Source organism: Athene noctua, chromosome 9 (genome assembly GCF_965140245.1).
Source record: "Athene noctua chromosome 9, bAthNoc1.hap1.1, whole genome shotgun sequence".
NCBI classification, from domain to species: Eukaryota; Metazoa; Chordata; class Aves; order Strigiformes; family Strigidae; genus Athene; species Athene noctua.
Genome location: NC_134045.1, coordinates 915,777 through 940,885, shown reverse-complemented (window position 1 = coordinate 940,885; position 25,109 = coordinate 915,777). Strand labels below are relative to the sequence as shown.

The 25,109-nt window shown below is 50.4% G+C and overlaps 1 protein-coding gene across 1 annotated transcript in view; it reads left to right on the top strand.

Annotated features, from left to right (window-relative positions):
- Positions 1–4,582: 4,582 nt before the first annotated feature.
- Positions 4,583–25,109, top strand: part of LOC141963904 (hydrocephalus-inducing protein homolog) — a 36,674-nt gene continuing 16,147 nt past the window's right edge. The window contains 10 exon segments of the mRNA XM_074913641.1: positions 4,583–4,729; positions 9,399–9,498; positions 11,468–11,586; positions 13,579–13,802; positions 14,330–14,397; positions 16,350–16,585; positions 17,412–17,431; positions 17,433–17,627; positions 18,750–18,885; positions 23,890–24,128. Coding sequence (XP_074769742.1) covers positions 4,583–4,729; positions 9,399–9,498; positions 11,468–11,586; positions 13,579–13,802; positions 14,330–14,397; positions 16,350–16,585; positions 17,412–17,431; positions 17,433–17,627; positions 18,750–18,885; positions 23,890–24,128 — 1,484 coding nt within the window.

The following is a 25,109-nucleotide window of genomic DNA, read 5'->3' as shown; positions in this document are numbered from 1 at the left end:
ATAGATCTTAGTGGACAGAAGAGGCAATTCAATCACCAGTAATTTTATTGTCTTCCTTGGGTTTGGATGAAATCAATTCTCCCAAACTCAAGTGATTTTATAAGGCCCCAGTAGACCAAAGAAAGGTTGGCTGCAGGAGATAAACACGCCACGGCACTTGAAGTGTCTTGCAGCCTCCTTGCACACTGCGTGTGCCAGAGGTGTGGTTCAGGAGAACAGGCAGCATGGTGGTTTGAGAGCCTGGACCACAGAACTGCCAGCTTTGTTCACTTGTCAGTCGTGTTTCTCAATTCTGTCAGGAGTATTTGGCCTTTGGTATCATCACGGGATGCCCAGCTGTCAAGATGGGGAGCTGTTGCCTGGTGAAAGTAAGCAAGACGTAAATGCCAAAATATATCATTATGAAATTGCTTACGAATCTTTCTGAAGGACAATAACAGGCAAGGTCTCGGCAAGTACTGATGGGCAGGCTTCTCTGCTCAGAGCTCCCTAAATCCTGACTCACATTAGACTCCTGTCTCCGAGAAGTACCTACTATGGTCTGATGGGTGGTCTTCAAGGTGCAGGACCAGATTCTGTGCTTGTATGTGGGTGCCTGCAGTGCCCACTGGACCCTGTATCAAGGTGCTAAAATGTGTTTCTAATCCATGCGATCTCTTGTTTGGTGCTGAAATTCCTCTGCGCAGTTATTCCCCATCAGTCACCACATCCCTGGGGATCTCTTTGTCAGCACAGGGAACTTTAGTAATTAGCAAAGCCCCTCTGAGCTTGTACGTGGCTGACAGACCCTCTGTACTGGGATGCTTTTATTGCTGCCAGTAGTAAGAGTAATTACGCAGGTCATTTCCCTTCGGTGGCTCTGCGAGACTAACGCAGAAGCAAAAGTCTGGGGGCAAAAGTCTGGGGGCAGGCTCTCGCCCTCTCTGAGGGGAGAGGTCAGAACCAGTACTCGTATGTGAATGTTAGGAGGCAGAGTGTCCAAGAAGAGCCAGCCCTCAGGGAGGAATGTCTGCTCCGTTACTGTCCTGTCTCCTCTTGGTGCAGAGCCCCAGAAAGCAGCTTCCCCAGAAGAGATGGGCACAGCAATAGTTCTCAGTGGCTTTAGTCCCGCTGGAAGCCTCTAGCCTCGTGCTAAAAGCCTGCTGAGGAACCACCTGGGTATTTGGCAGATTAATACATTGTTTTTCATCAAATTCCTACACAATTTACAGGGAGGGCTGAGTTCCTGAGCAAAGCTCTCCTCAAGCAAGTCTCAGCTTGTTTGCTGTGGATCCCAGACCCAGGCTCAGAGCCTTCTTTGTGGCTCTGCGCACCCAGGACAAGGAAGGGAGCGCTCAGCTTCAGCTCCTGGATTAAGGACTCCTCAGAGTCACCTGAATGACCTGGATGCAGAATTCCCTGTGACTTGAATGGGATGGCAACCCAACGGCCACCTGGGCACATCTGAAAAATATCACTGTAAATACTGTCACCTTGGGGATTAAATCTCTACAAACACACCCAGAAATAAGGTGCTGACAGTGGTGCCCAGGACATCCTCATTCTCAGCTGTCAGGATGTGATGAATGTGCTGATCTGTGGAACTGCCAATACAGCTAAAACCTGTAACAGTTTCTTCTGTTACTGGTGGTTTGCTTTATTCCTCGTACTTCCATCAGCAAGTGAGATGAGCAAAGACTCCCCTGTGCTTTTTTCCAGGTGAAGACATTCACACAAGCCTTTATGGAGCAGCTGTAGATGTCAGCATCGGGCTGGCCAGGAGCTCCCTGACAGTTGAGACTTACCTCACGCTGTCAAACCACAGATGTGTGGTGATTCACAATCGGAGTGAAATCAAAGTCCACTTCCAGTGGAAGGCTTTTTCTACTCAGGAAGAGGAGGATCGTCAGAAGCTGAGGTTCGTTTGAAAGATTCATTTCAGTAAGATACACTGCCCAAGGGTAAAACGAACGTATGGCCTCCAGGGGTGTTGGTGCATTGAATGGTTTAGGACAAGGAAACCATGTATGGCATCAGGTTACATGTCCCTGGGCTTTAGGGTAATGGAGCTCAGTGCTTCGCATTCCAGCTCCATCCATACTCCAGCTGAGGATGGTGTTTTGTGGAGGAAAGGTTGATTGCAGTGACTGGATTTCCTCAGAGAACAAATTGGTATTCGTGGGAGCCCCAAACCACTGAGGTCCAGAGACCCCTGGGCTATGGGGGGTCCATGAGGCTGAGGAAAGTGTCAGCCCTCATCACCTGGGACTGCACTGAGTAGCAGCACTTAACACAGCGGCAGTAACACAACTGTTATGATATTCACTGCAGCTTCTTCCACTCCAGCTTTGATAAGGTGGCAGGCTCCTTCTCCAGGAATGTGCAGGGTCAGGTGCTGTGTTGGCCCAGCAAGTTGAGGCCGTCCTGCTGTAGGATGTTGAATTGCCTTGCACTGTCCCGATCTCCAGCACAACGAGGTATTTCTACCCTTCCTCAGAGACTGGGGAGATTTTGGAGGTGAAGGGTTCTGCAGGGAAGGCAGGGCAGCACGGGACAGAGCGCGTTTGGGCTGCAGCAGCCTGTGTCTTCATGGTGCTGAGAGATGGGGCAGGTTCTTCCAAGGGTGTCTGTGGTGAAGCTTTGAAATTCCCCTTTCAGGCAGCAGAGACACACTTATAGCCCGGGGGGATGAACTGGAAATGACACTTAAAAGTTTGGGTGATTAAGGGAATCCTTGTGGGACTTTTAAGACTTGCATGGATGTAGGTGTATAGGAGGTAGCTCACAGCTGATCAGGAAACTGCCTTAAACTGGAGCACTTTTTAAAGTTCAACATAATTGGGTCAGAAATGCCTTGAAGACCAAAACTAGTTTTCCACTGTTCTCTATTTTTAATTACACAGTGTGTGACTTCCATGCAAGCTCAGTGTGTTAAAAAAAAATCTCATTGCCTTCTCTGGGCCCTTGCCTGGACCCTTCCTTTACCACTCTCCTCTCACCTGCCTGTCTCAGATTGGACCCTGAGTGATCCTCTTTCCCCTCAGAAGCAACCAGGTTTCTGCAGAGTTCACTTCAACCTGATTCTTTTCCAATTACATTTGTTCTCATGCCAGTTTATGTCCTGAGTCTGACCAAGACGTTCTGTTCTTCCTCCTTGCAATCCCAGGGATGGTCATAGCTCCAAGGCCACTGTCCTGCTGCCAGAGAAGCCTTAGAGATCTCAGAGCAGAGAGGACTTTTTCCATGAGAGGAGGCAGTGCAGGACCCTGCTCTGGGCTGTGACCCCAGAAGACCTGGATCCTTAGGTGGTGTATCCAGGGGTTTGCTGTGTGTCCCTCCTGCAGGACTTTCTGGGATGTAATGGTGGAATTATTGTCCGCTGATGGAGGCTGAGTTGGGGTTTGCTCATCGGTGGCGGGAAGCCCTCCTCACGCGCAGGGCTGTAGGTCAGCCGTGGAGAAACTTTCCCCACTGCACTCCAGGGGGGGCGAGCCAAAGCAAGTACTTTTGGTGCTGGTGCCAGCCTTTGCCCCAGGCTCTGTCTGTGTACAGCTGGTAACATCCGTGACCGTATTTCCGTTGGAACTGTATTTGAATTTAGCTGGGTGATGATTGCTATCCTGGTTTTACTACATTGCCTTGATCTGCTGCTACACATGGAGCCTTCCACTCATCCCCCCAGAGTTGTCACCTGCTGGTTCTTCATGGCCGGGGTCTGGAGCATGCAGAGGGGACAGCGATGTGCCAGCTGGGAAGCAACTGCTCTGTAGCAGTGCTCCCTTATCTCTTGGTTGTGACCTTTAAACACTAGAATGATTTCTGCTACAGCTGCCAAGTAAGGGAGAGATGAACTGCATCAAAGCCCTACAGAGATGGCCAAAAAGAGGAAAAAGATAAGGTGGTTCAAGGCTGGACATAAGGGTTTGGATTCAGAGATCCTGGTCCAGACTTTAGTGGGTGATGCCAGGAAAAGTGCCTTCCCCTCTCAGGGCCTCTGTTTCCATGCACATAAAGCCATTGGTTTCACCAAAGGGATGTGATGCCTGAATTCATTGGTTTGCTGTTGTTTGCTCTGGGATCCTCTGGTTAAGGCGGTATAGGGCACAGAGAGCACATTTAGCTTGCTTATCCCTGCAGGTCCAAAGGGGAAGGAAAAAGGAGTGATGCCAGTGGCCTGCAGCTGAAACCCAGCTGCGTCTCCCCTTGCCAGGGAAGCCCTGCAGTGGGTGCTCCTGCATCCTGATCTGCCTCCCCCAAGCAGCTCTGTGGTAGGAAAAGCCAGTTGGGGTGGTCGGTGGATTCTCCATCAGTTGTGGCAGAGGCTTTGAGCCAGGAGGCTCTCGAGGGCTGCTGGCTTTCAGAAACCTCTTCTGAGCTTGTAAGCGTGGAGTAAACCTGCGTGCCGTGGTGGCGGCCAGCAAGTGATAATCTGACCCGTGGGGGACCCCGCGGCTTGGGGTCAGCCCCTCACTGAGCTGCTGCTGTTCCTCCCCGAGCGCTTTGCTGCCCCTGCGCTCACACGAGTCTCTGCAAATATGTTGCTCATTAAATGATCTGCTTGGTTTGTCTCTCCCCATGGCTGTAGAGGCAGAAAGAGGGCAAGATGGATCGCTGTCTGAGGGAGTGCAATGTGGACTCTGCTCTTGGAGAACGCCTTCCCATTCTCTCCCGCCCCTTCCAGAACCAGCGGGCAAAGGCGCAAGGAGACCCCATGCTTTTCTCTGATGATGTGTTCACGCTTGAGCCGCTGGTAAGTGATAGCTGAGAACCTCCCTTCCTTCTCCTCCCTGGCTGAGGTCACTTGGCAGGTCCCTGCATCAGCTGGCTTGATGTGCCGAGAAAAAACACCAGAGGGCTGCTAGAGCTGGTTGCAAAAAGCATTTCTGTGGGCTCCTGACAGAGCGAGAGGCTGCCTAAAGCTGAGCTCTGCTGCAAGGGCGACAAATTAAGGGCACTTGATAAGTGTCCTTACACTGTTGAGAGCCATCAATAATGATGAGTGAGGGCACAGCTTACACGTAGCATGTGGGGATTAACAAAGGATATTAGAGCGCTCTCAGTTCGCATATTGACCTGAGGAATGAAATGGTCCTCTGTGGAAAGGAGGCCAAGTTCAACCCAAGTGTGATCACAGACATACCAATCTCTTCATATAACCTGGATGGATACCACGGCTCAATCTCCCTTCCAGTGTCATCTGTGAGCCTGGACACAAGGCTGGATGTTTAAACAGTCTTCTTGAGTTTCATTGCGCATAAGTACAGAATTTTTTGGGGCCTTTTCTGTTTATGCAAGCAACACTCCATATCCTTCAGTCAGCCAGAGCCCTGGCTCTGAGTATTTGCCCTGGGTTGAGATGAAGAATGCCCACTGTCCGAGCAATGCAAAATCCCTTTTCATCTTGGAGTAAATCCTAGGATAATCTCAACCTCTTCTTCCTTTTAAAATAGGTGAAACTAATTTCTTTTTTTTTTTTCAAGGAAGGGGATCATCTCCTCTTCTCAGTTACTCCTATATCCTACATAAGGCTGAGAGCCACCAATGTTGGCACAGCTGCAGTTTCACACCACCGTAGCTGACAGCAGCATGATGTGACCGAGAGATTGTGTCAGAGTGGTGGGAATATTGTAGAGAGAGGGAGCTGATCAGCTGAGCATTAAGAGCACCCTGTATGTCCCAGGGCTCCTGCTGCTTTACAGTCAGACTGTGTCTCCACAAGCAGCTTAACCTGCTCTTGAGCTCCTGAATGCTTTGAGGTGAGGTCCAGAAGTCCAGCTACCCACAGCGCCGAGTCCTGGTGCTCCATGTAGTGACATAGGGACATAAAGTGTAGCCTGGCCTCAAGTCCTGAGGGGAAACCTTTCCTGAATGGTTGTGTTAGTGTTACTGTCAGTTTGCTCTAGGACTGACTATAAGTGGGCTACCACATGAGTCTCTCCCCTTCTGTATTGTCCAGCATTATCAACCTTCTGATTTCCATGAATTCCATTATTTATGGAACAATCAGTTTCACATTCACTTTTGCTCATGCCTGTCTTTCCCCCTGGCATATGGATGTCTTTACATCAAATGATAGTTAGTATTTTCTCCCCTATATCAAATGTAGAATCTAAAACTCCACTGCTGCTGGCTTCCACAACCTTCTCTCCGGTGACAGCCCTGTAACTTTTATCTTGGACAGACACCCTTCTGGCACTGCCATGTAAATCTGCTGGAGAGGCCCCCCAGAGATGGGACCTTGCTGCCTCAGACCTTCTGGCCAGAAGTGGCTGCTCTCTTCTTCTCACCTCTCAACCGTGATGTGTGGGAGCACCCCACAGAAATAATGAAACCCTTGTAACAGGTGACTGGAGGAAATAATTGCTTCCAGGGGTTAGGAAGCTGGTGGAGGGAGACCAGTCTTGGAAACACTTTCTGAGCGGGATGGCTTTGCAGGGTTTGTGCAGAAGCTTTGCTATGTCAGTGACTGTTAGGTGTCAGTATTTGCAGGTGCTGCAATCTGTAGAAGCTGCAGCAGGTCCCTTCAGTCTGCATAGGGTTTACTCGCTGATGGAAATAACAACAGAAAAGAGGAGGCGTGATTTTGGAGTTACAATGTGACCGAGAACATTTTGAGCAGTCGTCCAAGCCTGTGGGAAACAATCTGATACACAGCTCTGACTTTCTGAGCACATCTCAGATTTGCTTTATTTTTGCATCTACACATGATGTGTCAGCAGAGGCAGCTGTGATAGAGGCCCAGGTGGCTCCCAAGGGACAAAGTCCTTGCAGTTTGCTGCATCCTCCCCGCCACAGCTCAGCTCTAAGTCCCATTGCAGACCTGTGGGAGCTGACTCCTTGGAAATGACAAGCAGAGGAGAGGGAGGATGAGGACTTGTTACTGCTACACTGACCTTGACAAGTCTTCACTGTCCTGTCCTTGCCTGGTAGTGACTCCTCAGTGTCACGAGTGAACTCTGAGCTGATGGAGGTGGTCGTCAAGATGTCCAGGGTACAAAGGTGCTCCTGTTGTTAATCCAGAGATTGGGCCAGGAGGTGACAGTGGTGTTTGTTGCTGCAAACCTGCACCTCAGCTGGGGAACCAAGCTGGTCCCCACCCAGATGAGAGGCTACTGCAGAGCACTTTGGTTTCTGGTGGAAGTCACCATCTCCAGTGGGAGCTGTGGTCCATCCCACAGCTCCCTGGGGGCTCTGTTATTTATGGAAAGAGGCAGATGTTAGCTTTGGCACTGCCTTTCTCCTAAGTGCCCTGAGCTGAGAGGATGCACTTTGAGTGTCATTTTAGTACTTCTGTTGCCAGCTCTGTCTTTTGTTTCTTTGACTGCTTTGAGCAGTGATTTCCTTCCATGGATTGCCTTCCCCCTCTGCAAAGCAAAGCAGGTGATTTGATCAGCAGTTGGTGGTGCCTGGCTTTTCAAGACCAGCTTTTTGTTACTCAGACTGGTGGAGATCTAGCAGATTCTCATAATTTAGGGGCTGAGGGAGGAGTAATAGGATCTGTATGTATTTACAGTTGGGCTCTTGCAGAGAGATCACTTGTGTAGCTGTAAGTCCTGGTGTGCCATGCCCTACCGTGTCACCGTGCTTTATGCTGTAGCAAAGCCAGGGTAGGACAGCTGGAGTGGTTGTGCCGTTCCATCATACATCCACCATCTGTATTTTATGCCACCTGCCAGTTGCAGCCTGTCTGAGGCCAGAAGTGTTTCAGCCAGAAGTGTTGCAATACCGTGTTCACAGCACTGCATAGTTTTACATCTGTCCTGGTTACCATCCATGGTGGCTCTCCATGCTCTGACTCCACTGCCATCCTATAGAGAACACGTCGCCCAGGCACGGGGCTGGCTCCTGAGGTGCCCCGAGGCTCGGACGCGTGTAGCAGTAGCCTGCAAGGGTGGGTAATGTAGCGTTTCCTTTCAAGCAGCAGTTCTTTTTTCCCCTGTGGGGTAGCAGGAATGCAAGGAACCTCTTCAACAGCCCATTTTAATTTCCCAGGAGAAATAACTCACAGTATTTTCTGTGAGTTATTTCACAGTTCTTCCCTCTGTTCTGTTGACTCTGAGCAGGCTGTGCCTTAGGGAATTATTTGCAGCTGCAGCTCAATAACTCCCCATGTCATAGCTCTTCAGTTGTTGTGGGGGCTGTCCTTTGAGCTATAAGGGCTAATTCGATGGGAAGTATTATAGTTACTTAATATTTATGCTGCAGGAGTGCCAGAGGCTCCACTCAGTTCATGACTCTTCTGGACGAAGCAGCAAGGATACCCAGCAGCATGCAGAATCAAAGCCTCGCTTTGCTGATAGAAAAAGAACTCTGTTCGTCTCCTTCTATAAACTGAATTTTTCCTTCCTTGTAGAGTATTACTGCAGTTGTCAGAGGTGCCTCTATTTATGTCAACAAACACACAAAGAAACATTTGTAATGCTAGGGGTTCAGGGGATGTAAGTGGTGTCTTTGTTTAAGCCCATTGCAAGAAGTGAGAGCCTTTAGAAACCAGGCATGCCTCCGAAACTGTGCGACAAGGCTCCCTGGGACTGAGCGCCAGTGCCAGGACTCTTTAGGTGAGAAGCAGAGATAGAAGACCCCGAGGAAGCAGCAGAGAGTTGCAGACACACGGGTAGCATGGCCCAGACTTAAATCCCTGAGCAAGAGCATGACACGGAAAAGAGCCTGTTGGTTGAAAGAGGTGTGGAGCTGTAAGCAAATCCCGTCTCTTCTTGGCTGAGCCTGAGTCCAGGGAAACAGGAGTGTGTGCACCTTGCAGAGAGAAACAGGGTGCATCTGTCTCTCACCTCCTTTCCCACGTCATCCGTCAGCTGGAGGAGCCTGCGTGCTGGCTGGCTGCTCACGGCTCGGGGCAGAAGCAGCCGCCAGCGGGCAGGAGCCTGTTCTTCTATCCCCAGGCAGGAGGGCTCGTTCTGCTTGGTGCTGCGTGCCCCACTCACCGCAGTACGTTAAATACTTAGGGGCATGTACAGGTGAAGGCTATAAGAGGCAGCACCTTAGTAACTAAGAATGGGAAATTCTCTTTGATTTGTTAAATCTCTCCTGACCTGAGTAAAAGTCGTCATGTAGCCATAGTGCTACAGGGATATACAGGAAGGTTTGGAGGCGAGAGGGACCTTTTTCTTAAACTGGCTGGTACCTCTGGAGAAATCTTACTGGATTCACTGGAGCCTGAGCCAGTTTAGTTGCTTTGTTATAGACCCAATTTAACAAAATGCCTCTACCAGATGCCAGTAAAGGTAAGAGACTTAGAAAGCTTTTTTACAGCTGCTCCCAAACCCCCACAAATTTTGTTGATAACTGTTGCTTGTTCCCTGCTCTTCAGTGATGTTCTAAGTAAAGGCTACAGGGCTGTGGTTGAAAACAAGAAATGTGACATTTGAAGATAAATGGTTTGCTGTCTCCTTCTGTTTCAGGAGGGAGATATCTGGCCAAATTCTTCAGCTGAAATTAATGTGATCTTTAGACCCCGAGAAGCCAGAGTCTATCAACAAACGTTCTACTGCGACATCTCAGGTACAGCTCCTTTCTCCTGCTTCTGTTCCCCATGGTGAAGGCGCAAGTAGTCTTGCAGCCCCCTCGGTTCTCGTGTAGTTGGTAGGAAAGGTCAGTGGTCAGCAGGGTGCTGGCACGTGCCCACTGCCCCTGCGGTTTCCAGGTGGTCTCCTGTCCAAGGCCAGCCCTCAGGATGTGTGGCTACAAGCCTGGATCACTGATCCCAGAGCAACCAAGGCAGTGAAGGGTTAAGTTCTCATGCCGTGGGTTTGCCAGCATTTGCTCTGCTGCCAGGTGCCTGTAGAAGCCAAAGAGCTCCAGAGCTAAACAGCTTCAGTGGGCGAGCACCACGTCCCTGTAGACCATTTGCCTCCAGGAGGAGTCTTTATTACACGGATGCATCATCAGACTCCTGAGGCGGTAGGAGCTGAGTTACAAATGTGCTGCCAGAGCCTGGATCCCCTCTCACTACCCCGACACTGCCAGACCTTGGGTGGCTGAGCCCTGCTGAGTTCGGGCTGGCTGTAGAAGGACACCTCTGGCCAGCACGTGGGAATTGTCACCTTGTGGCTCTGAGTCTGTGGTGCCTCTGGGTACGTTGCACAGGGTTTGCTGTGCTCAGCGGGGTGAGCGGCTTCCCTGGAGTCCGAGCAGTCTGCTAGGCAAGCTTTACACTCACCCTGTCTGACAGAAGTGCCATCATGTCTTTTGCTGGGAGCAGTTGTCTGTGGCCCACGTGAGCTGCACCATCTCTGCCCTGGGAGAGGTGATGGCTTTGCTGTGCTAGCCTGGGGCAGGGAGTGCCTGCAGCAGGCTGCGGGGTTCGGGTGACCTCGTCCTTCCTCTCTGTCTCTGCGTGGTGCTGCTTAAGGTGTTTTTCAAGACTGGGAGAGCACTGTCAGCTTCCATCCAGGGAACATGATGGTTTTTCCCCATCTAAGAGGAAGAGGTGCGAGGCCCGTGGTCCTCCAGCAGCCAGGCGCCTGTTCTGGAGTGTGCTGAAGTCCCTAACCCAGCTGCTTTGTTGCTTTCCTTACTGCCCTAAGCTGAGGGATATAAATGTCATGAAACAACTTTTTATTTATACTGTAATTGCGCAGGGTTTATTTGGCAAATGCCACCTACAGGCATTACCCAGGGCTTGTGTTCACAAAGTGTCTTCCTGCCCGCCAGCTGCAGCTGCTAGAAATATCCCACCCTGTCATCTTAGCAGGCTTACAGAAGAAAATGAGCATCTTAGAGTGTAACTATAAGCCTTGCAGTCTCGGTTCCCTTTGCAGCAAGGGCTGTGTGTATTAGCAGTATGTTCATGGCTTCTCTGACCTCAGCAGTGAGGTTTTCCATACCTGTTCAGCATGCTTCAGGTAAGGTGTCTTTACAAAGCTGAGCTCTCGATATCACGGTGGGCACAGGCGAGTGCTGCTCTCTGGAGATCACAAAGCCTTGTCTTATGTAGGTGCCGCTGCAGGAGGTGAGCCCTGGAGCCCCGGGCACGGAGCTGTGTGTCAGTGCTGAGATGCTCTGCCTGCTCTAGGCAGCTGTCAGACGTGCACAGCGCCGTTAGCAGGGAGCTTCGCCTTGCCTGGGCTCGTACTTCTCGGCTCCTGTGCTCTTGTCTCCGATTGCATCAGTACAGATGGCATATTTTTATCTTCAGTTCTGTTTCATGAGCTTTGTGCCTTCACTGAATGGATTGCAGAGATCATCTAAGCACATGGGAAGAAATTCAGAGACTGTGTTTTAAACTCAGCATCGCTTCTTCCGGATGCAAACTGATGGCTGAATGAGAAACCAGACCGAGGGGTTGGTTACAAATTAGAAGCCAGCCCCAAGGCATATCTCCTGAGGGCAGGGAAGAGTCCTGTGTCTCCTCCTGGAGCACCTAGAGCTGTTCCCATCCAGGCCAGAGTCAGGGAGGAGCACTGAGGCAGCCTGGACAGTCCGGGATAACAGAGGCAATTACTGTACTGAAGTGGAAATCTCTCCGCAGGCCGCGAGACCAGGCTGTCCCTGCGCATCAAAGGGGAAGGCATAGGGCCTCGGCTCTGCTTCAGCTGTGAGCAGCTGGACATCGGGAAGGTGTTTGTTGGATTAGAGCACAGTTGTGAGGTGAGCAGTCGGGATTCCGAGGGCTGGGGGGGATCCTGATGGCTCCCGGGGCAGCAGTGAGCCTCGTGGGCCTGTGGGATTTCTGGCAACTCCGGTCATTGTGAGCAGGGACTCTGACATACAAGGCAAATTTGGGGGGTTTCCCAGAATCTGGATACTTCTGATGGGATCTGAAAGGTGCATATGTTGTCTGTGAAGTCTTAATCCCTGCTTTTTGGCAACTTTCCTTGGAGATAAGCGGGGAGGTTTCCTGTGAAAAAATACCCCTTTGATACATGAAAGCAACACTGGGACAAAAAGATAAATATTCAGAGGCTTTTGTTTCAGCCCTGGATGCAATGCACCTTTGTACTCGGGCTGTTAAAAAGCAGCTGGAACAAATGTACTGAGTTTGAACTCCAGGCCATTGCAGCCAGCTTTCGGGTCAGTGCGTGCTGCCGGTCCTGGGAGCTGGAGGAAATCTGTCCAGCCTCTGGCTCAGAGCGGGGTCTGGCCGCGCAAGTGGGAGTGCTTCCCCTTGCTGACCAGTCTCTTGCCACTCTTCAGATTTGCTGCATCTCTATGAAGAGCAAAGCATTTCTGGAAGGGAAACAAAGGAACTTTCTACATATTTGCCTCCCCCTGCAATGGTGTCAAGTCTTCTGCAAAAAAATAAGACAGAGCAACTGAAAGAGGTAGGAAATGAGGCAATACTTGCAAAAGCCTGACTGTGGCAGGGAAGGACACATTAAGGTGTCTTCTTACCAAAATATTGTGCTCTCTATGCATTTTTAATAGTGATACTTTGTTGATTCTCTATCATTTTATTATTTTAATTACCCGAGCAAATGTGACTAAGGAGATGATACCATTAGTGCTGTGCTGAGCAGCTAGACTGGAGGTAAACCTCAGCTCAGTGCAGAGTCCCTGAGTGCAGTTTGTAACTGAGGTGTAAAAGACACGAGAGGAGAGAGTAGTTTCCAGGTTACCCTTGCAGAGCTTGAATACATGAATATCTTTAACAGCAGCTGCAAAATTAAAAAATGCTTCTGTCTTAATTTTTCTCCCAGGTTTTAGAAGGACAAAAATTAGGGAAAAGAAATCCAAAGCAGACAGTTAATTCCATGGAAACGGCAGGACTTGACCCTGCAGCAATCAGAACCTTTACTGCTTTGCTTTGGGTGGGTTTGTTGGTGACTGACAGCGTGCTGGTACTCGCAGCAGCTGTGGGCATTTCTCACCCAATGTGAGAAGAGCTGAATCTCAACAAGTGCTGCGGGATTGTGTCAGTTGTTTGAGGCAGTAGATCTCTCGAGTGTTCAACAAAATACGGCTTAGTTCTAAATTTGCAGTTTATTCTGATAACTGTAAAGTCTTAGATGGTGGCTGTAAATATTTAGGAAAGAGAAATTCTTTGGAGTAGACGGAGCTGCTGTGCACCGCACGCTCATCCTTTCCGACACGTCTGTTTGAACAGAGACTAAGAAAGTATCCCATTAAAGACAAAATAAGAATCCTAAATGACATACCGTAGGAGAGCTGGGGAGTGCTTCTGAAGCTGGTTATCGTGCTGCCCTGAGGTGTCTCCTACCTGCAGTAAACTTGTTGGCTGCAACATGTTCTGCCCTCAGCAGGAGAGGACTCGTTGGGAGCAGAATCAGCTGTGTGATGATTCACTAGTAAAGCTGCAGCTGCCCTTTGCTGCTCTTAGGGACAGGTCTGAATCGGCTTGGTGATGCTGAGCAGCTCCTCTGCGCTGCAAGTCAAAGTGGGCTGCTCTGTGTCAGTGGAATAAACCCCGAGTGACTGTGTCTATGAAGCTGTCGCTGCTTTGCATGAAAAACCCAAAGGCAGAACTTGTCCTGTTGGATTTTCTTTGGCTTCTGCCAAGCAGCAGCACACAGCATCTTCTGCTTTTTACAAACGTTATTTGCTTATTCAGAAAACAAATCAGCCTTCTGTAAGAAAGGAAGATTCCTTATGTATTTCCCTTTTGCTTTCTTGCTGCTGCAGGTGGTCCTGTTTAACAAAGGAGCCATCGACGCTGCCTTCAACTTGGTCCCTCCAGCTACAGCTCTGGGCTCCTGCTTCACCTTCCTCCCCCAGGAGGGCATCATTTCTCCAGACGGGCTCCAGGTCATCCGGATCTCCTTCAGTTCCACCAGCCTGGGGGAGTTCACAGAGGAATTCAGGTTCAGTGTGACTGGATCCCCTGAGCCTGTGACCTTGACTATCAGGTGAGGAGGGTTATAGGAGCTCGGTGGGCACATCTGTAGCTGTCTCTGGGTAATCATCTCTCACCTACCTCATTTTAGGATGAAACAGAGAAAAAAAGGTGTTGTCTAAGGTCTTAGTCTTGGCTTGGATCCTAGCATCCTCACGCTAAGAGCCAAGGCTTTTTAACCTTAACTCCAGTCTGAACCTTGCAGTTGCAGCAGCAAATGAAGTATAATTGTCCGCGAGAGGAAATGGGAGAATTACAGAATAATTGTTCAGGGACCTTCTTGGAGCCAGCAGCAGCGTGGGGGCACACCCTGCCGTGGTGCCCTGAGCCTCAGCAGCAGCTGTCGGGTGCTGACCACTTTGCTTTGGCTGCCTGCTGTCCACATGGGTGCTGTGCTGAGCACGGGGCTGACAGGTTGATTTGAAACCCACCTTGGTTCTGAGAGCAGCTTTTACCCACCCGAGCGGTACGGAAAGCTGAGCGCTTTGCCATTCTCTCTAACCCAGCCAGCACCTCCTCTGCCTGTCTTTGTCCTTGCAGGGGCTGTGTCACTGGACCGACTTTTCACTTCAACGTCCCTGCCCTCCACTTCGGTGATGTCTCCTTCGGTGAGTGTGCCCTGGACTTGGGCCACAGGTTGAGAGCTCTGTGAATTACCAAACTGGAGCACTTTAACATAAGACCGTCTGTCACTTGTGCTCCTCCATAGCAGCCTTCTGGGTGTCAAAGCCAGGGCTGTTTGGTTGCTTAGGCAGTCTTGTGCCATCATGAGATCAAGTAGGACCAAGGGATAAAGTCAGTATTTTCCAGTGTCCTACGAGTCTGTTCAGCCCCAATCTCCCAGTCCTTGGCAGCAGAATGACTGTGAAAGTCCTTGTCCCAGAGGGCCCAGGGGATGGGCCTGCAGCAGAAGGGAGTTTAAGGCACGTACTGGCCTGTAGCTGCTCTGGGTCAACGTTCCTGTGGCAAGGCAGGGATACCATTTACCCGCCTGACCTTTAGTGCCAGATGTTAATTAACGCTGTGAGGGCCCCTCGTTGTCACCCACCAGGTAACATGCCCAAGCAGTAGCTCTGAATCAGGCACTGATGTCCTCGGACCACGGGCTCCTCCTTCCCCACCACAGGCCCAGCTCTGCTGACAGAGCCTGGGGCTGAGCATCCAGAGCGTCCCTGCTGAAATGCAGCTTCTGGTTCTCCATCTCAGGCTCACAAAAGGCTTTTGACTGAGATGATCTAGAGTTTAAATGTGAAATCCATTGTGGATTGATTGAGGGGCCATTATCATTCTGTGCCCAGGATGCCTCTGTGTTTTCGTGCTGTTCATGGACTTTTTAAGAAGACTCATTGCCTTTCCTGAGCTGCTTCTCCCCTCCCTCCATCACCACTCTGCTACTTCTTTATTTCCTTTTGAATAAAACAAGAAGAAACACACCAGACAGAAATGTGGAGATGTAACAGGAGATTCATCCTCCCTAATCTCATTTCGTTAATAAGGGCTTTTCAGCTGACGGCAGCTATTGTATTGTGCTGCTGACTGTTGACCTGCGTCTGGTGACTTTGGTCTCGTTTGGGATTGCAAAGTCTGTGTTTGTCCTTTTTGTGCCCCTCCTGCCTCCCTGCTGGAGTAACTGCTGGAGGTGGGCAGTGGTCACTGTGGTTGGACATGGAGAACCCCCCCGCTGTGGCTGCAGTTGGTTTTCCTCCCCGTCTGTATTCAAACGACGCTTGGTGAGCAGGCCACGGGAGATGTCTCCTTCTCGCAGAGCTGGCCAGCTGAGCCAGATGTCCAGGCCAGAGCAGGCTGTGGGCTGATGTCCTGTCTCTGCAGAACACCCCCCCAGGTGTGGCTGTGTCACTGCTTTTCCATGAGGGAAGGCGAGTATCACAGCTCAAGTGATGCCGACCTGTGCGGGGCAGTGTGCAGTGTGGAAGCCGTGTCCTGTTTGTTGGGTGAGGTGGAACTTGGCTCCCTCTGATTTCTGAGCAAGCATCAGGTTTGCCTCCAGTGCGGGGCCATGAGTTGTCATGTGCTCGGTCTGGTAGCCCCAGACGGGAGATGCCTTAAGGGTCCTGCCTCGAGAAACTGCGTTAGAGTGCTTTGCATCATGCTGTCGTTCCCAGTTTCATCCTTCCTTCCTTTTACTGTAGCTTCTCCTTGTTGACAATGCACTGCTTTTATATACTGAAAAGTGTGGGAGCGTTCACGGGCATTTTACAGATGGAATTTTCAGAATAAATGGTCTGTCTGGATGGACACTTGTAAGTGAGAACTAATTGGTGCAGGTTTGGGAGCAGGTGAGAGAGCTCCTCACAGCTAGAGAGAGAGAAACTTGTGGTGTTCAGCATCGCCAAGAGTGGCCATTTCCAAGGAAGCAATCTCTGTGATCAGCGTAAAAGGGAGCTTAAGTGACAACTAATTCCTTGTGTAACTTCTCAGTTAGCTGTACTTCAGATTGAAAAGAGCTAAACTCCAAGCCCGATTTTATCACAACAGGATATTCACACCAGGAATCACGGGACAGTTGGTGCATAAATTCATATTTGTGTCATTTTTCTAGGCTTTCCTCACACCTTGTCGTGTCGCCTCACTAACACCTCCTTGGTGCCCCTCACCTTCAACCTTCGTGTTCCTGGGGACGGCTTGGGAGAGCCCAGTGTCAGCAGTTTGGCTCAGATGACAGACAACACTCACCTACTCCAGAGAAAGGGAGCCTAATGGCACCTCAGACCAAGTGAATTCACCATAAAGCCCCACAGAGGGACCATCCGCCCCCTGGGATTCCTGGATATCCAGGTATGGGAAGAGTCCGGCCGTACGTGCTCGGCGGGTGGAGCTGGAGCTCCACTGAGGGATGGGAGGGCTTTAGCACCGCTAGCTCTGAGCGTAACGCGGGGAGGATATCTGCACTGGTGTTGGGCTTTTGTTAGCTGGGTTACTCTGGGGCTTTTCTGGAGGACCACTGCTTTGTTCCCAGAATGGTCAGCTGAAGATCATGTCCCATATGGTCAAGTGCAGAAGCCATTATCTGTTTCTGAGAGCTGCTTGGAGCAGTTTCTTTGATTTAAAGTGAGCAGAGGAAGGGTGAGGACAGAAGGTGGCTGTTAAAAAGAGAGATGTCATTCTATAAAGCACTTTGCTTTTCTTCCCGGTCTTACTTCTCCTCTCCTGATGAGCAGAATGAGTTGTATTCACTGCCGTGATCTCCAGTGGGGACTGAAAAATCTCTGGCAGCCATGAACTGCACAGCACCTGCTGGGCTGCATTTTGCCCTCAGCTTCCCAGTGTAAAGCTGAATCTGTTGAATTCAACAGATTGCCTCTGCATTTATGCTGTTGTAGTTGAGATTAAAAATTAGTCTTTTAATTTTAATACAGTGGGGAGTAGAGCATTAATCTAATAGTGGTTACATGTGCCCTGGTAAGTGCAAGGTGTATTTAACAAAGCAGATATGTCAGAAGACTTTTGTTACTCCCAGCAACTGTGCTCTGCACATGGACCAGCAGAAGAGTTAGGGCAAAATCCTCCCTTTCCTGCCCGTGGAACAAGAACCGGAGGACAGCACAGGTGCACGATGGCTTTTGGGAGTGATGAAGTGTTCGGTGCTCTTCTCTTCTACCAGGTCACCCTGTGCTCCAACACTGCAGAGCCACGAGCTGGCTCTGGTGGTGGACGTGTGCGGTGTCGGCGCTGCTCCTCACAGCCAGGTATCGGCGCTTTCCTTGCAGCTCGTCGTCTCTCCTCGTGCATCCAGCACCATGCTGCCTTGCACGTGGTTTGCTGGCTCCATCTCCCAGTGGCAAGTGTTGCTTAATGAGGTAGTTCTGCCCAGCCAGATGTGAGATGGGCAGTGTTCTGAAAGCAGCACCTGCGCTCCACGGACAGGCGTGGCCCTGAGCCTTTTTCTAAAGGGAACAGTAATTCTATTCATTACTGGCCTGGGTTTTGGTGCTTGAGGTGTAATAAATTTCCAGAGGGCCATCTTTCCTTCTTCCTGCAAGTGGTGGACTTGTGCTGGGTTGCAACCAAAATACAACATCCATTTGGGCCGCAGTGAGCAGCCTGCTGAGAGCTGGTGTCTGGGTCACTTAACGAAGGCGCATGGGAATGGGAAAGGGGCTTATGGCAGGACTGGTGAGGGGAAGCTCAAAGCAAGATTCTTATGAAGGGGAAAGTAGTCCTTGATGTGGAAGGTGAGCTCAGATTTCTCTGCTTCCCTCTGGTTCTTTTGAGCATTAATGTTCTCAGACTTAAGCCAAAAGTTGTTCTTGCTGCAGGCAGATTCAGCCCTGTTGTGCTGCGGTGGGTGTCGGTTTAATTCCAAGAGCGATGAGTTCACTGTGCTGTTCCCTCTCCCAGGCAGAGTCATCCAGTCAGTGCCTGGGCTGCAGTTTTGTAAAACAAGTGCAAATGGGGACAGAGAGTGCATGGAGCCGTGGGGTGCAGGAGCTGGGAGAGGGTGATCCCCCACTGCCTGAGGCCGGGGGTGGCTTGTGCCCTCCATCGCCGGGCAAAGGGCTGAGTTCTCAGGCAGGGCAACAGCGGTGTGGGAGAGGAGGCAGTCGTTCTCACTGAGACACTGGGGTCTTGTGCCCTTTGAGCCTTGGTGAGCACTCGGGGGGAAGGCTGCCCCAGAGCTCACGCCTTGCCGGGACTGTTGGGAGGGTCCTTGCAAGCCTCCTGGGACAAAGAGCGGGCAGAGCTGATCAGAGAGCTCTGGCACAGGGCACCGTGCGCTGCCCGGGCACCTGGCAGCCTCTGCGAGGCCGAGTCCCGGGGTTTGCCCCACCTTTACAGGCGGTGGTGGAGTCAGAAGCAGTTAAAGGCCATTTATCGCTGTAGGGGTATTAAGTGTCTATTTGACAAATGTGCTACGCTCTGTTTCACGCTACTCGGGGGTGTAAACAAACTTTACATTCTCTCGTATCTCTAATTCCCTTTCGGTCCTCTCTTTGCCTAGATGCGTGGTTCCTGCGCTGCGAGTGCTCAACCCTGTTGTGATGTTTGGACAGTGCTTCCTAAAATTCCCTTACCAGCAGATGCTGACCCTTGTGAACGACAGCGATCTTCCAGGCTGCTACGGGGTTCTTCCTCAGGTTTGGCATTGCATCCGCCTCGTGGCCTCCGATGTTATCAAGGGTTTATTAGGGAAAAAAAGGGTTTTGGATAAGACCTTGTTGGTTTATATTCAAACCTAAAGGTTGCTGAGAGAAAGAAGCTACCTGAATATAAACTTCAGGAAGCAGTTTAAACATTTTAGGAAGTAGTTTATATTCTAGTCTTTGGGGTGCTTTCATGCAGGAGAACTTAGAGGGCTGTGAAAAGCTGCTGCAAGGAGGCTGCCAGCACAGGAGTGGGTGTTTGTGAGTGCAGCAGGTTTTGGACCCCGTGAGGATGCTAAGCCCATACAAGTCTTGCATCTTGCTTTGTACCTTTCTGCTTTCTCCTCGGGATTTTTGAAAATGTGTGTGAATTGCCATTGTGGTAGATGTTGAGGAGTTCAAAGTTTCCTCCAAGGTCACTCCTGTGTGTTGCGTTTGACTCTGTCCCTTACAGGAGCACAAGGAGGACGCTTCTGTGTGGTACTCCAGCCCCGTGCTGTGGGGGATTGTCCAGCCTCGCAGCTCGGTGGGGTCCCATTGACACTGGGGGCCCAGGTTACGGGAGAGTAGGACACTGTTGCTCATGTTGCAGTGTTTGGGAGTGAAGGATCCCCTCTGGTGAGTTCCAGGGGACGTGGGCCTTTCTTTATCCCCTGATAATGGGAGCTTGTGGCTTTCAGATGGGATCACACTTGCTCCAGGGCTTCTGTTTCGGTTTTACAACACTGAAAACTTCAAACAGCCATGATTATCCCCCAGTCTAGGAGTACCCTTAGAGCTGTCTAATCTTTTCACACTTTCTCTGTTGGTTGGTTTTTTTGATCTTTCCTACCTGCTTTCTGGAGCAGAAAATCCATTTAGTGAGCACTGGAGAAGGACCAGTTGTCTATGTTCATCCAAGTAAGACAAATTTCAGCAGTATCCAAGTTCTACAAGATGCTTCCCAAACTCTCCACCTCTCCAATCAGAGTGTCATCCCTGCATCCTTCAGGGCAAAGATGGAAAGTATCTGTGGGGCTATTTTCCAACAAAAATGACTGACAAGCAACCTGTGACTTGATTTTTATATGCAACATTTGCATATCACTATATGATTGAGAAAGCAACGTATTCCATCACAGTGCAGCAAGAGGAGCCTGGTCTGGGGGCAGTTTTAGCTGGGGGACCCCTGAGTAAAACAGAGAATTTGCATAGATGTGTGAGCAGAAATGCGTCTGGATCAGTGTTGCAAGTTCTCCCTTTATCTTGTGGAAGGTATTTAGCTCTAAGAGTCATGTGTTTGGAGCTCTGAGACCAAGAGAACGCCGTGGCCCTTTGCTCCTGAAGAAGAGAGGACTGAATGGTTTTGGAGATAAAATCTGAGATGCAGTCAGGCGTCAGGGTGAACTGCACATGTACATCTGAGAGCAGAGGCTCTCCCTTATTTCAGCTGGTGAGTGATTTGGGCATCCTGCATTCAGTTGTGCCCCTGAGCCCAAGTCTTGTGTTCTCTAAGACAGAAAAGCTGCTGCTTTGATTTCCTGCCTGGAGATTGCTGCAGGACGGTGAGCTGTGATTTCCCTGTCTCCCGTTTGATGGCTGATCTCGAAACTGTGGCTGTTTGCAGTTAGGCTTATAGATTACGGTCCCTGCTCAAAGGAAGGAGCTATGATTGACATTTTCACAGCAGTACTGGATCAGCAATGTTACAGCACACTGACTGGCAGCTCAACAAACTGAATGAGGTTAAATGAAGGGACAGCAACAGGGCAAGTAAAAGGTTGGTATCTTGTTTGAAACAGGAAAGGAAAATGCTCTAATGCGGATGGCCATGGTGCCACCTTGGTGGTGGTATCAACCATCACATGCAAATTGCTGTTCCTGTCAAGTCAAGGTTTCTTCTTGTTCTATGGGAGAAAAGAGCATTATCTGAGCAAGGCAAGATGCTTTTTTGTGGATAACTTCACTTTGGGGTAGTGACTTAAGGAATTACCTGGAGTACCCCTCGTGCACAGGCTTTCCCATACCATCTCCTCTTCTCTCTGTTGGATGAGTTGAGTCTGTTATATTCTGAGTTGTGGGGAGCAGCACTGAACATCTCTGCCAGCAGAAAGAAATAAATAAAACCCCTCCAAGTCTGTGCATTAAGATGGAGCTTTTGTGGGTTTGAAGAAGAGCACAGGGACTTTGTAGCCTCGTCCTCTGTTGGCTTATCCCTGCGTGCCAGGGTGTCTGCAGGTCTGTGACCGCTGGGACCAGTGTGTCATCCCGTGCTGAATCCTGTGTGTGTGTCTGACGTGCTTTTCCTTGTCAGATTCCTTTCCCAGCTGCCAGGCAGCCCTGTTGGAGGATCCTCTGGATCCGGCAAGGGGAGGGTTTGCGCCTTTTTGGGTAGAAGAGACCGGAGGAACAGGTCAGCGTGAAGGGGCTGCTGCAGCTTAGCTGGGGACTGATGCGACCTGCTGAAAAAGATGGCTGTTTCTCCTCCTTGCTGCTGCTGCCATCTTCTTTCCCCAAGTGTCTGATTTTTTTTTTCCACATTGGCAAGTGTAAAAGAGTTGTATTGGTTAATGGAAGTGTTTGCTCTCCCTGCAGAAAGGCAGAAAGGAAAAAGCATCATTCTTTGATCATTTCCTACTTGTTCTTAGTCATTCTGTCTTCTTGAGGATCGTCTGTTCAGCTACTGACATCTCTTGGCACCACGGAAGGCAGCTGCATATCATGCCTGTGTGATCAGGAAAGAAAAGACAGAGGTGTCATTTTTGTTAATCAGCGGCAGCTTTCTTCTGCCTGCATAACCACTGTGCTGGGTCTGTCATGTGATAAAGGGGAGCGGAGGTGTGGAGGAGACCTTGGAAAAGGTGCCTGAAACCTGGCCACAGGGGACAGTGTGGTTTTTATCACGTAGGGTGTCTTACGTGAGTTCATGCGCTTTCAGAATTGCTGTTTTTCAGTAATGGAAGAAATTGTTATCCTGCGTGTCTAGGGAAACTAAACTTGTCGTATCGTGCTGCACCTGTTGGTGAACTGAATTAAAGAAGGGCAGAATCTTCAAGGCAATTATGCTCCTAGAAGCAAGAGTGACTCAGCCGGGTGCTTTTCCCAAAGGAAAAGCAGGAGTTTGGTTATCAAACCAGGTGGCCCTGATCTCCCCAGCCCAGCGAGGAAGCACAGATGGGATCTGGAGGGGTGAGCTCTGGACCGGGGACACAAATGGAGACAAGTTTAGTTAGCTCGCTCAGCAGTCTGCTGTTGGCTGAACCAAGCTTGACAAGTTAGGCTCTGTTGTCAGTGGCAGTGAGTGCCACACTACTTTAGTTTTTTTAGAGGCTCTGCCTTTTGATTTCACAAAACATCCCCTTGATGGTGCCTTGGGGCAGAGGCTAAACCAAAGTGGTCCCCATCCGTGCTTTCGCCGAGGAGATGCTGGTGCTGAGGTGCCAGGAGGCGGCTGGTGGTTGGTGGGAGCATCCAGCCAGCCTCGTGCCCTGACCTCCACCTCCTGCTGGGGCTCGGGGTGGTCTGGGGCTCTCTTCTGCCACTGGCAGTTTGTGTGGATAAAGAGTAGCTTTGAAATGAAGAACACAGGGTCCCCCACCTCAGGACTGCTGAAACACCTGGTGCTCTGTGCACAACTGATGTGGGACGGGGTTATATTCCCCCTTCATGTGCAGCCTCCGTGAGGAGCGATGGGTCGGCTGAAAAAGGTGTGAATGCTCTCTCACTAGAGCTGTGGCTTGGCAAAGTACAGCTGCATTTTAATACTGAGTTCTGCTTCCTCTTTCACTCGTGCAAGGCCAGAATGACCAGATCCCTTAATTAACTAGCTTTAAGTAGCTTCAAGAGAACTGAGTGTGGTGGCTCCTCAGTCATCCCTTAGGGCAGCCATCCGTCCTCCCATCCCATCCCTCCCATCCATCCCTCCATCCATCCACCGGATGGAAACTCGAGCTAACTTCACCTGAATCAAGCATTTGCTTGGATCATGTCAGGCCTCCAAGCACACTGTTGCTTTCCATTAAAAAAAAAAGAAAAAAAAAAAGTGGGGAGAGGGGAACCTCTTCCCTTAGAATAGTGCAGAGTTTTGGGTGAGCAGTGCCTTCATCCCAAACACAGCACTGAACTGTGGGGTGCAGGCACCACCCCCACCGTGATGGACACTCGGAAGCCGTACATCTGCCTCCCCGTGTGTTTCCTGAGGGCCAAGGAGCACGGTGTGTGTTTCCTCTCTGCAGGCTTGCTCCCCGGGAACGTGGTTTTAGAGGGGCTGGGGTTCAGCACCTTCACTGCCCCAACTGTGGAGGGAGGTCCATGAGAAACCAGAGGGAAGAGAGTGCTTGGAAGCTTGGGCCATGCCTACAGGGCACGTGCCTTCCAGTTTGCTTTCTGCTTATTGCTTTACTGCCCTGCTGTGAACATTTATAGCTGAATTTTCCAAAGCAGAGGGCACTGGGGCACCTCACTGCAGCTGGTGATCAGTGGGAACCGAGTGCTTCAGTTCTTCGGGGGCTGTTGAGAAGCACTGAGTACCTCTTGGGAAAGAAGACGTTGGTGTCAGGGTTTTGATCAGCCGGTTTTGCAGAGTTACTCTTCAGGCTCTCAGCAGTATCCCCCAGCCATGTGGCTGCTGCGGTGGGATTTGAGCAGTCCTGGCTTCCTCTGGCCTTGAGCCTTTATGCTAACCCAGCCACCATTGTCGGGAAGCCAGGAGAGGTGAAGTAGCTTCCCTTGGCGTGCACTCCAAAAGATAAACTGGAGGGGGAATAACGTCTTCCTGAGGATGAGCATCCCTTGGGTTGGGCAACACTGGGTTAATGAAGTGAGTCTGTTAAAGGAAGGTAAAATACAGGCTGTAGAAGCTCCTACATACTTGCTGTTTCCAGACACTAGTTTGGATTTATGGAAATGGAGCCTTTCTGGTTTTTATCCTCATATCTTTAGTTCTTCCTTTTCCTGCACCCCACAAGAGCCCAGGGTCCGTGGTTTCCATGCTAAGTTAGTGTTTGGCTTGTCTTACAGGCTGGCAAATGCTCGTGCTGGAGGATTGAACCCGGTGAAGGAGTGATTCCCCCTGAGACAGAGGTGTCTGTGGCTGTCATAGCAAGCTTGGATGACACGGAGAAATTCAAGGACGAGGTGAACCTGTTCATCGAGAACAGCCACACCTACGTGATCCCCGTCCGGGCTGTTGGCATTGGCACCACAATTGTCACCGACAAACCCTTTGCTCCAGAGCTCAACTTGGGACCCCAATTCAGGTAGGGTATCTCTCAACTTCTGCCGTGGGCTCAGCAAGGGGCAGTTTTGCTGTAGTCCTTCAGGCTGGTTGTTCTTCAGCGCTCAAGGTCCTGGCTCTGTTCTCCTGAAGCCACAGGGCTTCCTTCAGAAACCTTCTATGGCCATCTGAAAGTTGTTAGGTACCCTCAAAAGCCACCAAAATGGAAACCAGTTGTTAAACTGTCCCTGACTTGTCTTTAGTTATAATACATCTATTTCCTCACTTGAACAAAAAGAGATTTGGAGGAAAACAGCAGGTCCTGGAAGCCTCTGGGTGGGAAATGCTACATTACAAGTATAAACGTATTTCCCTTTGGAACAATGTTGCTTGTTTTTCCCTTCACTATGGAGTATCATCTCGTCACAGCAGAAAACCTTGGTGGTAGCTTGTTAGCAGGTCCTTGACTGAATTAATGGTGCTGTTTTGTGCCCAGCAGTCCTGGAGGAGCAGCAGAATTTCTTTGCCCCGTGTCATCCCTCATTAGCTCGCCTTCCCCGTCTCCCCTGCCGGGCTGCTCTTCATCAGACGTAGTCGCTCTTCCCTCGTCTCTCCCACCGGCTTTCCTCGGCGTCACCGCCGCAGCGGAGCCTGAGGCGCGGGCAGGCGAGGGTGGCTGCAGGACCAGCTCTGGAAGGGAGAGGAGGAGAAGTCCCCTGAGTTTGGGAGGGATAAATGGAACATGTTAATGAAAGAGCTTAGCTCAAAGGAGGGGATTCACTGCTCCTAATGCCTCTGTCTGAAACCAGGCATGTTCCCGTAAATGGGAGAAAAAGAAACCTTTACAAAGTGCTGCCTGCTTTGTGTTGGAGACCTCTTGAGATGAGAAGAATAGTCTTCCTGAGGTGCCTGTTCCTTTCCCTGGCTGCAGAGGGTCCATAGTGGTCCAATACCTAAATTTTAGGGTAGAAAGAGCAGGGACATTGCAGGGGGTTGGTGCTTGTCCAGCGTGTCCTGTGCTCTG